Source organism: Maniola jurtina, chromosome 8 (assembly GCF_905333055.1).
Source record: "Maniola jurtina chromosome 8, ilManJurt1.1, whole genome shotgun sequence".
In the NCBI taxonomy this organism is placed as follows: domain Eukaryota; kingdom Metazoa; phylum Arthropoda; class Insecta; order Lepidoptera; family Nymphalidae; genus Maniola; species Maniola jurtina.
In genome coordinates, this window is record NC_060036.1 from 6,014,331 (window position 1) to 6,031,498 (window position 17,168).

The 17,168-nt window shown below is 35.8% G+C and overlaps 1 protein-coding gene across 4 annotated transcripts in view; it reads right to left on the reverse strand.

Moving 5' to 3' along the window:
* The window catches only part of LOC123867777 (protein roadkill), an 81,599-nt gene that overhangs the window by 40,645 nt on the left and 23,786 nt on the right, over positions 1–17,168 (reverse strand). For 2 of the 4 annotated variants that reach the window (XM_045910030.1, XM_045910029.1), the window contains exon 1: positions 11,520–11,760. The exons of the other annotated variants lie outside the window; for them this stretch is intronic. In XM_045910030.1, the coding sequence (XP_045765986.1) occupies positions 11,520–11,533 (14 nt within the window). In that variant the 5' untranslated portion in view covers positions 11,534–11,760. Of the gene's footprint in view, positions 1–11,519; positions 11,761–17,168 lie in introns of those variants that run through there. 4 annotated transcript variants of the gene reach the window in all.

Sequence of the window (17,168 nt, forward strand, 5' to 3'; positions counted from 1 at the left end):
GTAGATATACATAATCATACAATATTACATTTGAAGGTGACCTCTTCTTTTTAAGTTTTCAGCTCTCAATATAAAGAAAGGATTGCAGAAACTTTATGTGATGAGATATGTGTTGGGTGTGGGTGTGTGGGTGTTTCATTACCCCCCACCTTACATCAAATTTTGAGTTCGACTCTGTGGTGAACATGGGCTTACAGATTCTCTACTGGACTAATACTGAACACAAAGGAGAGGGGAAGAGATTTCACCTTGGGTGGATCGCCAGATGATACCACACTACTAATAAATAGGTCCACTTTGCAAATCAAGAGTATGTTGGGGCAACAGTGAACCCATTCTGAATCTGGAAGTACCTACCAAATTAGTTTACTTAGAGAATTATTAGTTTACTTCGAATACCTAGGGGATGAAAACATTTCAGGTTTCATATCTGACTAAGTATGTACATACCAGAAACAAAAAGACATAAAACACACATGTTCGCAGAAGTACATAGGTATGAGAATTATTGTATCTTATCTTGTAAGTAATCTTTGTGTATATTATAAATTAAATTTGCTACGACCAACTTTGAAGTGCATTATGAAAGTCAAAATAACCAAATAGAATTGAATTAGTTATTTACTTATCAGCGTAGACATAACGGTGGCACTCACACATGTTCTACCCTATTTAGGCAGTGAGAATGTTGGCTGCCATAATATAATAAATAATTTGTATTAAGAGATTTCCTGTTTAAGTGAGTAGGCATGGAATATCATATCTTGTGATCTATACCCATAACCATCTACCGTCACACAGTTATGCAATGAACTTTTCACCTTTTAGATGTTATTTATTTAAATTATTAGTAAACAAAAGTTATTATGATGTTGATTGGATGTGTTTGAAAATATTCGTTTAAACTCTGAATTATCTCTAGCAAATCACAGTAAAAATCAAGGAATTGAAACCCTCTTACACTAATAAATTATGTGCATTTGTGATTATCAGAATTTAAAAAAAAAAAAAAAAAGGGAAATAAAATTGATATAAGTACAAAAAGAGAAATTTATTATATCACAGTCTTTAGGTATTTACGACTTAGTAAAATATGCTCACTGAACTACCAGGGGTGTACGTCATAGTTGCTATAACTATTATTGGTATATCAACTTAATAGGTGATACCGCTTACTATAAATAGAGGTTATCAGAGCTGAATGAAACTTACACAGAACTTTATCTATACAAGTACCTAATAGAGGCCACCACATCTATGTGATCTATTGAATGAATGAGAAAATAACCATACTATATATTTACCCAATACATACTTATAACTTGCAATGAAAATAATAATATTCAAACATTCGGTACCTATGTTGATCTTGGAGCATCACATGGAACACAATCTCGAGTAATCAAAGTGATTCTGAAAAGATGAGACCGGCTCGATAAAAGAGTCCATTTATTTGTAAGTAATAGTAGTAATTTATTCAGACCATGATTTAAGTGATTAAATTTGATTTCAGTATTAACTACGATTACGATACTATATTTGATGTTTAGATATTTTTGTGTGATGATAGTGGACGTTATGTGACTAAACGATTACTTTGGTTTTGATATTTTGATACTATATTATGAATGAAATGTTTTGATATTTTGTGCCTTTTTTTTGATGAATAACGATTACTTTGATTTCAGTACTAGGATTGTGATACTATATTATGATGCTTAGATATTTGTAAGAAAGATGATTTAATATTTCATAAAATGATAACACTATTACTTTGATTTCAGTACTACGATTGTGATGGTATATTAGGGTGCTTAGATGTTTCTAGACGATTTGATATTTGATGAAATGATTAACGATTACCTACTATGGTTTCAGTAATACAATTATGATACTATATCATGATGTTTTGATAAAGCGTAGGGTATTGGATGTATACTTATGATAAATGTGTGATGCTATTATTTTTTTTATGTGATGTTCACAGTGAAATTATCTTGGAGTCTATTGTGTCTGTGGGCGCATGGCCATACGAGTGTACAATAAGCTACCGGAACGCTTTAAAAAAAAACTCAATTTATGCCATTTTAAATCTAAACTTTTCAAAACCTTGTTGAGTAGGTGCTATTACTCGGTAAATGAGTTTTTTTTAAGGATGATATCAATAGCATAGTACATATAATATTTTGTCACTTTGTTTTGTCTCTTTCTATTGTAATATCTATTTCCTGATTTTTATGGAATTTGAAGTAATGCAATTGATTCCCAATTTTGTTGACATTAATTTAATTTAATTTATTTTGTTATCTTAAATATTTGCACACTAATAATTTAGTAGAAAGTTAAGGCCTCTAATCATAAATTTCAATCTTACTGTACCAACTTTCTTGCAAATAAATTATCTTATCTTATCTTATCTTGTGGGCTCTTGACTTGGCGGTGAGGGGTGCGGTGCAGATGTGTAGTGGAGTCGTTAGGTACGTCTGGAAGTCGTAGACGGCCGTGAAGTCTTGTGGCAATTGGGCTCTTGACTTGGCGGTGAGGGGTGCGGTGCAGATGTGTAGTGGAGTCGTTAGGTACGTCTGGAAGTCGTAGACGGCCGTGAAGTCTTGTGGCAATTGGGCTCTTGACTTGGCGGTGAGGGGTGCGGTGCAGATGTGTAGTGGAGTCGTTAGGTACGTCTGGAAGTCGTAGACGGCCGTGAAGTCTTGTGGCAATTGGGCTCTTGACTTGGCGGTGAGGGGTGCGGTGCAGATGTGTAGTGGAGTCGTTAGGTACGTCTGGAAGTCGTAGACGGCCGTGAAGTCTTGTGGCAATTGGGCTCTTGACTTGGCGGTGAGGGGTGCGGTGCAGATGTGTAGTGGAGTCGTTAGGTATGTCTGGAAGTCGTAGACGGCCGTGAAGTCTTGTGGCAGATGAGCTCTTGACTTGGCGGTGAGGGGTGCGGTGCAGATGTACAGTGAAGTCTTGTGGCAAATGAGCTCTTGATTTGGCGGCAAGGAAAGCGGCTGGTTATTGATTTGAAGCAGAAAAGATTGGAATTTATGAATATGTTTTCAAGTAGTTAGTAGTTTAGAGTTAAAGTTAAAGTTTATCATGCATTGTATAGCTGAGGAATAAAGTCAGTTCTTATGAGTTGAGGATAGTTCTATTAATATGAATTACTCGAAAATTATAATCTATTGCTGAAAATCTTGATGTTTAGGTATTATAATGACAATAGGTAGAAACTGTTGCGTATAAAATATAAAAATTTAATAAGTTTGAGGACAAACTTAATGTAGTGAGGACGGCCGACTGTTAGATATTCATAAATAAACGCAAGTATTATAAAATAATGTATACAATTTGTAGTGTTAGAAACGTGGCAACACTTCGCGATGGTAACATTAGAGTTGTCAGCTGTCAACAGCGATGACGGTTAGGATAGTCGAGTGAATCATTAGAAAAGCGATTTGGGAAAAAGCTATATTGTGTAAAATGCATATAGAATGATATCATTGTGAATCTTAGAATAAGTACGCAGTTGTGAATATCTAAGTAATGATGATGAGCTTAATGTCTTGAATATACAATACCTATATATAAACCGAAGTACTGTGTTTGATTAGCAACAGTGTCAAGATGTTCCGAGGGACGTAGAAGGGAAGGCTCTGTTATTATAAGGTACCTGGCCCACCCCGACTTCACTCACGTTTTTTAAATCCTTTCTTATTTAGTAGTTGATCTATAGAGAGAACATACATATGCAAAAATAACAGTTTCTAGACCTACGTACTTTACGAAACGTACGTACTTACGAAACGTATACTTACGATTGTGATGTCAGCCAGTCAGTTTCTCCTTTTATATTATGTATATAAAAGATTGGGTAAGTAAACATTAAAACCGTTCATAAGGTTTATTATTTATTAATTAAGATAGAGCAATATTTCATTAAACTATTGCGGCCAGTGTCGGTTTCGGGTCACACTACGGTAAGGAGCACAAGGTAAAAGATGGTACATTGAAAGCGGCCTTAAGCCCAATAGCGATCTGCGACCGTGTCGCTTCCTATTGGCGTGGAGGCGACAATGCCAGCACTGCCTCCGACTGCATCGGGCGAAGGTGACAGAATCGCAAAGGTCGATCACCATTTTGTTCTACGTTGGCTTCAAATGGTTCATTTCGTCTTCATAATAGAAGTACTTGATTTTTGACTCCATGAAAAAGATTCCTCTGAAGTTCTTATCGAATCTCAAAATTTTACTTGAAGCCTTCCTTGCAAAACGGGAAGTTAAAATTTTGGAAAAACATCACTTGTACTAATTTAATAAAAAGATAACACTTTATGGGGAACCCGTAATAATATTTCTGTTGGTAGAAATATATACCTAAATGTATGCGGAATTTATCTAAGTATGCATCAAGTCACTTTCGCAAATCTCTACACATACTAGTAGACATGATAAATTCGAAATCAAAGTTTGAGCATTGAAAGTTATTTATAAAACGCACGCTACGACCTCACCAGCAACAACTTTTCTTTACCGAAGTGGGGATTGCGGACGACATTCTAATAATTTCAGTGACTGATGTGCTTTAATTGCGTTGCTATTTTTATTTCACTCTATATTACACCCTAGTAATTTTTTCCAGGAGCTATTAATATAATTTAGAAATTGCAATATTAACGATAGATATTTCAGAAAACTAGCCGCGTTAGTGATTTCTGGCCAAAGAAAACTACGGGTTACTGCTAACATAATCAATTTGGACTAAAAAAAATATAGGCAATAGACAAAGGGTCATTATAGAATTGTTGAGAATAGTTTACTAATTTCTGGTTGGCGTTGCGGACATCTACTATGAAATAGTTAAAAAGCAATAAGAAGACTATTGACATCAATGTTTCAAGAGCACTGAAACATAAATACGAATAGCGGTGACCCCAAATCACTGAACAGGGGGTGAAACACAAGCGCTCGAGTTTTACGGGTCAACCGTCACCGAGCATTTCGTTGAAGGGTGGCAGCACGAGCGGGTGTAGGGCCAACGGGGGAGGACCCTGACACAGATCCCGAAGCGTAAGTGAAGCGCCGCGAAGACCTCGAGATTCGGTTGTTATAATATCATCGATTCTTCGAAGCACCATTTCGTATTACGTTCAAAATGGGTCAACGCGCCCGCCTCTTCGTCAGCGTGAAGTGCGTCGCGACGTCCCCGTCCTGAATTGCTGCCTCGGCAAATTAACGCGGCACACAACCATGTTCCAAATCGACAAATCGGTCATTTACTACTTTCAGGACAGGTATTTATAACGTACCTATATACATTTTCCAATACTCAATTGTTAAAAGTTTTTTTTTATTTACTTGAAATGTTCGTATGTTGTATTTTCTCGAAAATGGCCCGATTTTCGGCTACTTTGTACGATTAAGAGGGGTCTCTCCGTCACTCGCTTCAGCGAGAGAGCCCTGTTAAGTTCAAATTTTACAGACACGAGTGACTTGGATGACAATAGAATAGATGATTATGGTAAAGGTCTAGAATAATTAATTAAATATTATGTTAAGGCTAAACAAGTTTTCAAATTCGTACAGTTTATTAACCCCCGACCCAAAAAGAGGGGTGTTATAAGTTTGACGTGTGTATCTGTGTATCTGTGTATCTGTCTGTGGCCTCGTAGCGCCTAAACGAATGGACCGATTTTAATTTAGTTTTTTTTGTTTGAAAGGTGGCTTGATCGAGAGTGTTCTTAGCTATAATCCAAAAAAATTGGTTCAGCCGTTTGGAAGTTATCAGCTCTTTTCTGGTTTTCTTATTACTTTTATCCCAGGACCACCAGAGGTTACGTATTTTCTGACACAGGAAATATATACGATTGAGTAGTGTTAGTAAGTACTAAGAAAGCATGCCTAGCCTACGTGCTAGCTTGCTTAGACGGCCAATTTTCAGGTATCTGATAATCAAGGTACATAAAAACATTACTTACCTCACGTAAATTCGCCAAACTGATTTTTACGTATATTTTAGGCAATATCCTTAAAAATATGTCGCCAATACTCCCAGACACTTCCCGCGTCGGCCGTATTGCTTTGCAGACGCTTTAAAGCTCCCAAAATAAGTAATTACTTAACTGCACGTAAATTCTGATGCTCCATTTTTATATATGTCCACCAGACAACTATTTTAAAACCTTTTACAAGAAGACAGACCGATCCAGAGGGCCAATCATCCCCTAAATTCAATTTTAATGCCTCTGTGGGTTTGAGCGCGAGGGCATCATTATCTACGCGCATGAGAATGAGTAAGACATGTATTAGGATATATTGACTTCTCTCTCACTCTCTTATAGTTTACTTATGTCAATTAATTATTAATATTAAAAAAAAACTGCTAAAAATTAAAAAAATTGGGGAATTTACGTGAGGTAAGTAATGCTTTTATGTAACTTGATTACCTGATACCTGAAAATTGGCCGTCTAAGCAAGCTAGCAGGTCTGTAGGCATGCGTTCTTAGTAGGTACATAGTAACACTACTCAATCGTCCATATTTCGTTCGTCAGAAAATACGTGACGGCTGGTGGCCCTGGGATCTTTCACTATTGTAACAGAGGTTCATAATATTATGTCAATTGGCAAATGTCAAGTTGTCAAGATGGACGTTGCCTAGATACATAATTATTTATTTGAAAATAATGTTTTGGAAAACTCCGATATTTTGGATCGTAGGCGCGGAGTTTCTAATTTATAAAATATTATAATCACAGTTAAACGAGAAAACATCAATTCAATTATAATATCCAACAGTCAACCAAAGGCCACGAACAATCAACCCAAACCCAAACCATAGTCAAACTATTTTTAGGGTTCAGTAGGTATCTGTAGAAAAAAAAGATGTTGTAGGTAGCCTCGACTGTTGTAGTCGCGTAGGTGTGCATGGCACCATTAAATATCGTAGGAGGCGATGACCCTCCGCGCGGCTGAGGTTCCCGCATCGTAGTCGCTTTGTCGCGCAGGTTTGGATGATGCATTAGGCGCACCTTCTTTTTATTTTATCTGCTTGAACTCAGCTTATTTACTTTGACAAAATACGTTTAAAATTCATCATCATCAGGATCAACCCATCGCCGGCTCACTACTGAGCACAAGTCTCCTCTCAGAATGAGAAGCTACAAATTGGGTACTTCCCGTTTACGTAGAATCATGAAAGGCAGGTAGCAATATCTTATAGCCCAAGCACTCTACTCCTGTGGCCCAAGTAAAGAGAAAAATCCGACAACTGAATTGTCATTACATAAAAAAAAACTTGTACGGAACTCTTCATGTGTGAGGCAGACTCGCACTTGACCGGTTTTTGAAAGTTATGTCAAATAAAAATTTGACATGTAATAACAAACAAAATGAAATACAAGCCACTTTCTTCCTTATTTCATCGGGTGAAAGTCGATTTCAATTTAATCGTAGGTATATCTTGAAAAGCGAACTATTATACGACTACGTAAAATGGGTACATTTTTATTCAAAGAAGTTGCTTGATACGAAATTACAATAGCGTGGGTAGAACAATTAAAGGCTGGTAACGTTATCACGACACTACCTAATTCTGAATAACCTAACAGAAGATAATTTTTAAAATTACTGACTAAGTAAGTATGGGAACATCATCTTCACCATTATTGTTGTTAAAACTGCGTGGGTAAAAAGCCTGAATTAATGCTCGAACAAAATACATTATATCGATGATTGTTTGTTATAAAATAAATGCGAAGAATAAACCGATATAGAAAACGAACGCACAAACATGTATTGTGAATTCAAGACAATCAAGATTCAAGATAGCTAAGAGAAAGAAAGTCGAGCTGAAGAAATGAAACGGAGACGACTTTCCACCGGCTTGTGCAAAATTTCACAAATTTTTGATGAAGATGTATAAAAATATAAGTAGGTAATTTTTTTTAAAAGTACAAGATGATTTGTCCACGCGGATTTAGGTTTTTTTTAAAGTCCAGTGGGAACCTTTTAATTTTAATTCGTAATTAATAATTACGACAAAAGTAGCCAATGTTTACGGGATGAAAGCTATCTTATGCACCTTTCGCTAAAATTGCTTTAACGGATGGCACGTGAAAGGGTATTAAGAAACATACAAACACATTTTCGTTTTTATAAAATTAGAATATATTATTCTTGAAGTAGGCTCGACTGTCTATTATAATCATATTATATCAAACAAATGAAGCTTCCAATTTACGACTGATATTAATAAATCAATCTATCTCTGTGGATACTTTAGGAAGGTACTTAGCAACGTTGTTACGTTACTTGTTAAGAAACACGTTAAATTCTGACAAATAACAACGTTGCAAAGTAACTAATTGACAGATTAAAGATAGACTAATTAATTTAAGTAGTTAAACAATAATCATTAAGTTTAAAACATTTCATTAACATTTTAGATAATAAGTTTCATATTAAGTAACAAATTCAAGTATTTTCAATTTTCTAATTATTATTTATTGTGCAGCAAATTGCAAGTCTTAGACTAACATCTATAGAGCGCACCTTGGCTTTACGCAGACTTAACAGGGCTCTCTCCGTCACTCGTTTCATACAATAGTAGTTCCAATTTCATTTGAATATTAAGCAACCAAAGTCCATGAAATTTTGTAGACATATTCTAGAAACTAATATCTATGTCTGTGGTTTTCCAGATTTCTGTTAAAATATTCGGTTTCAAAGTTACGCGGTCTTAAAAATTTTCATACAAATCTTTGAACCCCTGTAATTTTAAAACTACATATTTTTTGAAAAATCTAAAACACCACAGACACAGATATTAGTTTCTAGAAAATGTCTGCAAAATTTCATGGACTTTGGTTGCTTAGTATTCAAATGAAATTGGAACTACGATTGTATGAAACGAGTGACGGAGAGAGCCCTCTTAAGACAATGTTAAAACGAGACAGCGCCATACCGCTACCATAAATCTGTCTCGTTTGAACTGAAACTTAAGTCTAAGCAAAGTCAAAGTGTGCTCTATAGATCTCAACCTAAGTTACTTTACCTAGTTTCAAAACAGGAGCAAAGATTGATTTTGGTCGCAACTCGCAATGTTTCGCTTTGTGAATGTAGCCAGGTATTGTGAATGTAGCGGGCTCTTTAGCTACTCGTAAATTGATACTCTTGCGAAATAATTACGTCTAAACTTTTCGTTCACAATCAAATTAAACGACAAATCGGCCTAAATTCAAGTAGGTTTTCAGTATGCAAAATTGTACCACCTAAAGTATTTTATCTTATAAAATAAAAATGAGCTTATCTATTTTAGATTCCATACTTATCACAAGGAGCATATTATAAGGAGGCTACGAATACGGAAAATGCCGTAATTTGGCTCAAGTACTAATTTTATATACCTATACCATTTGAAAGTATGTTAAAAGTGCGTTGCGAAATGTTTATTCGTTATGGGTACTAATTAAGTCTTTGTGCGAAGCAATTGAAATAAAATCTTGAATGACCTAGCAAGGCACGTTTAAGTGAGCTAAGAAAACTTTTCAAAAGCAGCGCAGCTTTTTTAATTGAAATGGCGAAGTGAAACAGTGCCGTTATATTAATAAACTTATAGCAAATGAATTTTAAGGCTAAAGTAGTACCGTACAAAAGATACAAAAGACGGTCAAACAATTTTTTTGAATTAATGAATGAATGAACGAATAGGTAGGTACCAACATAATACTTTTACGGTATAATAATATTTTTATTTTACATACTACTTGTATATAATATAACTACCACACATTTATATTGTGTGAATATTTTTAATAATACTGTCAGTCTTCGTATTATATTTACGAGTATTGGGTGTTATTTTTATAAAGACACAACGTTGGTATTTACACATGAATATTATATTCTTGAGATGTCCTGCGCCTTTTGAGTAACCTCCGAGACGGAAGGTTATCGACCTCGGGAAGCGCATCCCGCAAATCCTTATCTTTTGCCGACACCGATATATATATTCGATACCTATAAAAGCGTTTTCTACCTAAGTGTGTGTAGTGTCTCAAGGGGATACAAAACAAACAGACCGAAGAATGAACTTTAGGAAAACAAGAATGTTGACTTCCATTGTGGAAAGAAACCAAGCACAATATTATTTATACTTACATATATACGAATTCAATCAAACCATGGTTGATTATTCGAATAGCTTGTGTATTTACATGCGCATGATAGATAGTGTAACTTAGTAAATGGAAAATCAGGTTATCTCGTACGTTAACATAAATATCTACTAAATGTTTCAATATATTCAGAATAATAGAGAATGCTATAAGTACATGAATTGGCAGACTGAATTATTTTGAACGAATCAAGATAGACATTATTTAAGTAAGGCATCAATAAGGCAAGATATGTCTCCTTTAAAAGGGCCAGAAGGTTAAATTTAGGTTTACAACAAAAAGGAGTCGAAAAAAGATTCGGGAGCGAGTCATTCTCCGACCCGTTTTGTTACCTGCTTGAAGACAAACGCCAACCAGTCTTCATTCTTTGTATTTCTGTTTACAAATCAAAATTGCAAGTTTCTATAGGTATGTAATGTATTATGCAATAATTATTAGAAAACAAAGAATATAGCTGGTACGTAAATACGTAGCAAATATAGTACCTATATTAATGTGATTTGATAATGGGTTTATTCTGATAAGAATGCTAGTTATGGACGTCATTTACAAAGACCTAGGTATTCTATTAAAGCCAGATGGTAAGCTAGATAGCAATGATTATCAAATTAAATAGAGATAAATTAAGTAGGTAATAATAGGTATAAATAGGATAAATTATAGGAATAAGTTCCAACACAAACCACACATATCAAGTAGATCAAAATGTATAAGGACTAGGACTCCATATGCCTAAATATGATCGAAATATTAGTGTAGAACACGTTAGTGTACAATAAGTACACAGGCAGACGGCTGTGGGGTTCTCTTTTTAGGGTAAACGTAACAAACGAGGGTGCGGACGAAGCGAAAACATCGGCATCGTATTAACGGACTCGAGGGGACTTATGGGGGGAACTGATGATGTACATACATATATCAAAATCTGTTAAAACACGAGCTAATAACAGTTTGTTGGTTTCTAAACAATTATTAAATGGCAGTAAATGATAATGCCTGTCGTAAAAGTGACTCGATTTCTATGCTCCCTCTACCTGCTTGACGATCAGCTTACACAACAAAGAAAGTTATAATGCGTGCGAGTAAAGTAACTTTCGCTATTCGAAGTGCTGCTTCTTAATTATATCATTACAAAGAATAACAATAAACTTAGTTAAGTTAAGGGCAGTTGAATCATGGCAAAGTTAATAGAGCTGAATAGACATCAATGACTTACGATTTACGTAACGGTAAATTATGCGAAAACAGAGTTAATCACAAATATTATACACTAACAATTAATAAAATATAATAACACAATAAAAACAAACTAGTTCCGCGTTGACACCAGCAACCAAAATAGCTCACCTCGCTAAGGCCATTATTTGATCGTATAATCCAACTTTCCAACTAATAAGCACCACTTCGTCAACACAAAAATCACCAGGAAGATATCAGTGTAGTGGGAAAGTCCACTAACGCAGGAACTGGTGTACGAGTGTGTATCACGTTTGACAGGTTCACTTCACCACATGGTTGATACGTCGCGCGAGCCACTGTAACGGACGTTCGGCACGGAGCACCAGTGCAGGGCGACTGGTCGCACGTATAACGCGCTGCGGGGAGTCGCCTGCTCGTCGCAACGTTGATGGCCCTCGGAGAACGGAGACGCGGCACGGGCTTGCGAGGGCGGAGCGCCCGACATCCGACTGACACCCGCGGGACAGCTGCGCTGGACCCTTTCTCTGCTCCGCTCCGTCTTCATTATACCGGTGGCGAAATCTTACGTAGGTATTGCTCGAATCGAATGCCATTCAGAAACCATAGTTACCCCCGGAATATACGCTAATGTTAGAATGCTAATTTGGCTAGATGTTAGGGTGCCAACGGGACACTATTACCACCTATTACTAAGGCTCCGTTGTCCGTCCGTCCGTCTGTCTTTTAGCGGCCTGTATCTCGTGAACCATAAACATAATAAAAATGAAATCGCCATGAAAATTAAGAAAAATTAAAAAGTGTTATTTCTTGTACAGTGGTACGGAACCCTTCGTGTGCGAGTTTCACTTCACCGATTTTTTAAGTATGATACGCCAGAAGACTCGTCGCCTCTTCATTCAGCTTCACCTACTCGACCTCCGTTTAGCCACGGAGCTCGCTGGCTCGCTTCGCTCTCAACCTCTACCCTTCACTTGACTTGGCTTCGTAGCTTCGCTTCATTCAGGACCTTCTGCGAGAGCTTCTGGCTTCAAATTTTACTAAAGGAATAATTTGCTGGTAATTAAGATTATACTTATCTACTTATTCAGGAATAGTTTGTACCGATCATTTCTAAATTGTGAAATTGTGGTAAAGGCTATTGCATAAGTGCTATTTACATAACGTAGTCTATTTCTTTATGTAACTAGACTTTTCTACTGTTCTCTTTAGTCTTTACGCTTTATTTAGCACCAATTTTAAAATCTAAGCAAAAACTGTGAACTGTAACTAAACCCTACAAAAACGGCACTATAATAGGTGGCGTTGCCTATTACTTGTAATTTCACCAGATAGGTACCTACTTCTACTGTAAATTTTAAGAGCGACAGCAACTGCCATAGATTCACTCGCGCGCACTTTCCACGATTAACTTTCTTATTTACTATTCGATTTGACCTTACCTTTCTATAACATTCACTTTAAATACAGGTCGGTTTTTTAGATATTAATTTTTATACATAATACGTATTTGAAAAACTTTATACCTTTTTTATTAATCATAGTTAAAAAGGTGGCAAACAACTAGCCGACTTCGCAATCAAATATAACAAGGTACTAATTAACAACGCCACTATACTCGTAACTTTAATATCATAAAGCTGTAATATAAAATGAAGGTATACATATATTATGTATAATACCTATAGAGCCGTGATACCCCAGGCCTTGTCACTAGACCAGACTAAAGTTATGTATCTCTATAAGATAAGGAGGTTAGGACGCTGTAATAGGATTATAGGATTCAATGCGTTTAGAATTTAGAGAGCTTTCTCGTAGCACTAGAGGACTTGACTCACTTATAGCGGAAATCAAATTATGTACCTACGGGATGCATGTGTATCAAATATCAATCGATATCATTTAGTACCGGTTTTTTTGATACGCAACCTATTTCACAGATCTGAAGACTAAGGGCGATTGCGCACTGCATCCGATCCGAATCCGTGAAAGTACGTTCCGGAGTGATCATAGAACTATTTGTATAGTGCTCGTAGCTTACGCACTAGTTCAAACTTCCGTCATCCGAGTTCTCTCCGTCATCCGTGAGAATATCTCGGATGTGCCTTTCAAACTCAAAATTCAAATCGGACAAATTACCATGAATACCGATTCGCAAATTGCAACACAAATAAAATGTTTTTTCAATTTATTATAGGCTTTAATAAACTGCTTTCGAATCGTGAAGGAAATCTACCACTGTTATTATGTACGAGTATTATGTATGTGTTAAATTAAATGGATTTCACTTTCTCCTCTAAGTCAACCCTTAAGAGGCTAAAAGCATATCGAATCCTATGCACGTGCGAAGCATTCACAAAAGGTTGATAATCTTATCATATAAAAACTTTGTCCTTGTTGTCATTTAACTAAGGGACAAGAACATGATTTTTACATGAATGTTCAAAAAGAGGAGTGCAATGTTTTCAGAGTTCGTATGTGATTTTATTTAGTCCACCGTGACTTCTAAATTCCTGAACAGATATGGATGTAATATTATGGGTACCTTTAGAATCTTTACATCATCCCGAGTGTCGCTGAGTATAAATTTTTGAAAACAACATGGCAGGACAATCGTGTATTTAATAATTATTTGATTACTAGCTGATGCCCGCAGCTTCGCCCGCGTGGATTGGTCAGATCCCCTGCAGCATCAGGATTGAGGAGTTGGACTCCAAATTTTATATGAAACAATGTCGCAAACTTCCTCTATCGATTAAAAAAGAAATGACGCAAATCGGTTCAGAAATCTCGGAGATTTCGGTGTACATAGGTAGAAAAACACAACTCCCTCTTTGAAAGTCGGTTAAAAAAGTAGCCTATGTTACTCCCTGGTCAATTCTCTACTTGTCAGTGAAAATCCTGACAAAATCGGTTCAGCCGTTCCCAAGATTAGCCTTTTCTAACAAACAGACAGACAGACAGACAGACAGACAGACAAAAATTTTAAAAACGTGTGATTCAGTTATAGTATCGTTCAAATAACCATATTATGACCTTAATATGCGGTAGTTATTTCGAAATTACAGACAGACACTCCAATTTTATTTATTAAGTATAGATAATTCAATCCACGAAGACGCGCCCCACTCTTTTCCGCAATCGCTTACAGTGCAAGTGTGCAGTGTAAACTGCAAGAATGTGAGTTCTATTCCTACGCAGCGAGTAGCAATGTGGGCACACGCACACATAGTTAAATAGCAAAAAATTTCATAATTAACTGGAAGTATGCTCTACTTTATATTTTCACCTACTTTAAAAAAAATATATATAAGACGTGATGGTACTGCATTTATTGAACTAATTGTGTTATTGGCATAGACATATAATACTCGATATTGGTTACTAATAATATTTTAATAACAACAAATATTGTATACTAGATGATGCCCGCGACTTTGTCCGCGTGGATTTAAGTTTTTTGAAATCCCGTGGGAACTCTTTGATTTTCCGGGATAAAAAGTAGCCTATCTGCTAATCCTGGATATTATCTATCTCTATTCTAAATTTTAGCCAAACTCTCACCTTTATAATATTAGTGTGATGTGAAGTGTGATATTGATAATATGTATAAGTATAGGCGTCACTCAGAAAAATCAATACCTCTTTTTTTCTGAGTGACGCCTATAAGTATTTAATATAATGATTTAAATATTTTTAACGAATTATTGGAATATCCTCCCAAAACCTAGCGAAAAACACAGGAACAAAACACGAAGAGGTTATCCAAGAGTTTTATCATTTCATATCATAATTTTTTATCATTTCTATTTTCATTCAAAATTCAAAATATTTTTATTCAATTAGACTTTTATAAGTTCTTTTGAATCGTCAAAAGCATCTACCACTGGTTCGGAATGCCTTTCCTACCGAGAAGAACCAGCAAGTAACTCGGCGGTTGCTCTTTTATCACAATTCAAATCTGTTTTTTAAAATAACCTAACATAAGAAAATCCTTCAATTACACTATATATTATTACATTAAAAAATAATAATATATACAAAAAATTAAAGTAGAGCAACTTTCCGATGGATCACGATACGCAGCAAAGCAACCCAAATTGACCGTGTACACTGAGCCGTGGTCGACTCAAGACTAATGCTCGGACTGAACTCCCCGCACCCCGCGGTTTCCCCTCGCGATAAATAGTGGGGCGCGTCTTCGTGGATTGAAATATCTATATAGATATAGATTACTTGTTCATGTCTAGGGGGATCCGAAAGTCTTAAAATTTAACAATTTTAAATAACAAAATATATCAGCCTATTTTATTACAATTGAATACTTATAGCAAGCTATTAAATAGGGATGTTATGGATATATAATTTCGGATCCGGATATGGATATGGATATTGGTAAAAAATAATATCGGTTTCGGTTACGGTTATGGATATTAAATTATTTCGGATTATCCGATAGTTTCGGTTACGGATATTAATTTTTTAAGGAACTGTAAAATGTGAACTGATGAAGGTGTCGCATTCCAGCGGAGTGCACAGTTAATTCGTACGAGTGTAGTATTTAGTTAGACTCCGCCCTATCCGAAAATATCCAAAACTTTTATTACGGATTCAGTTACGGTTACGGATATTTTTTTATTTCGGATATCCGATAGTTTCGGTTACGGATATGGATATCCATAACAACACTACTATTAAACAATCCTTACATTTGAACTAGAGAGCCTTTGTTGAGGTAGAGGTAAGGAAGAGTTCATAACGTTCATAGTATTCTTAGAATAAGTTGTAGGAAAAATTAATTAGAGCAGAAAGTTTTTAGAAAAGGAGTACGTCATATAAAACCTAATTATAATGAGTAGGGCATGTTGCGACATTAACAGGGCTCTCTCCGTCAGTCGTTTCATACAATCGTAGTTCCAATTTCATTTGAATATTAAGCAACCAAAGTCCATGAAATTTTGCAGACATATTCTAGAAACTATGTCTGTGGTGTTTTAGGTTTTTCTAAAAATATGTAGTTTTAAAATTACAGGGGTTCAAAGATTTGTATGAAATTTTTTAAGACCGCGTAACTTTGAAACCGAATATTTTAACAGAAATCTGGAAAACCACAGACATAGATATTAGTTTCTAAAATATGTCTGCAAAATTTCATGGACTTTGGTTGCTTAATATTCGAATGAAATTGGAACTACGATTGTATGAAACGAGTGACGGAGAGAGCCCTCTTAAACTCGCAACTGTCTTTTCTCGGGCTGAGAAAGCTTGGAGCACAGCTGGTGAAAACTTACGTTGCGTCGCTCGAACACCTACCAGCTGTCACGATTTGTGCCTTCAACCCGTCTATAGGCGCGTCTTTATATTCCTGTGATCGCATTATTGCGAATTTCCTAACAAGTAATTTTTACTTAAAATTTAAGTTTGGATCAATACTGAGCTATGAAAAGGTATGAAAAATCTTGCTCTACCAGACTCAATTCGGTCCATTTAATGCCCAAAAGGTAAGATTACGTTACGTAGATTTAATAGTAAGATACCTACATAAATTAAAAAGTCGATGTTTTTATAGCTAAGAACGTAAAGTATAAAATCGATTGCAGATTGCAAAAAGCTATAGAGTCACCTAAAAAGTAATAATCTACGATTCATGTCTCTATTGAAGAGGGAAATTACCCCATCAGCTGAAAAAGCCTGAGGGAAGATAGAAGATTCGCATTTTAAATATATTTCATGTTTTTTCTCTTATATGCCTTGCCATTTTATTACGTCCGCCAACGAAAAATAAATACGACTCATGAT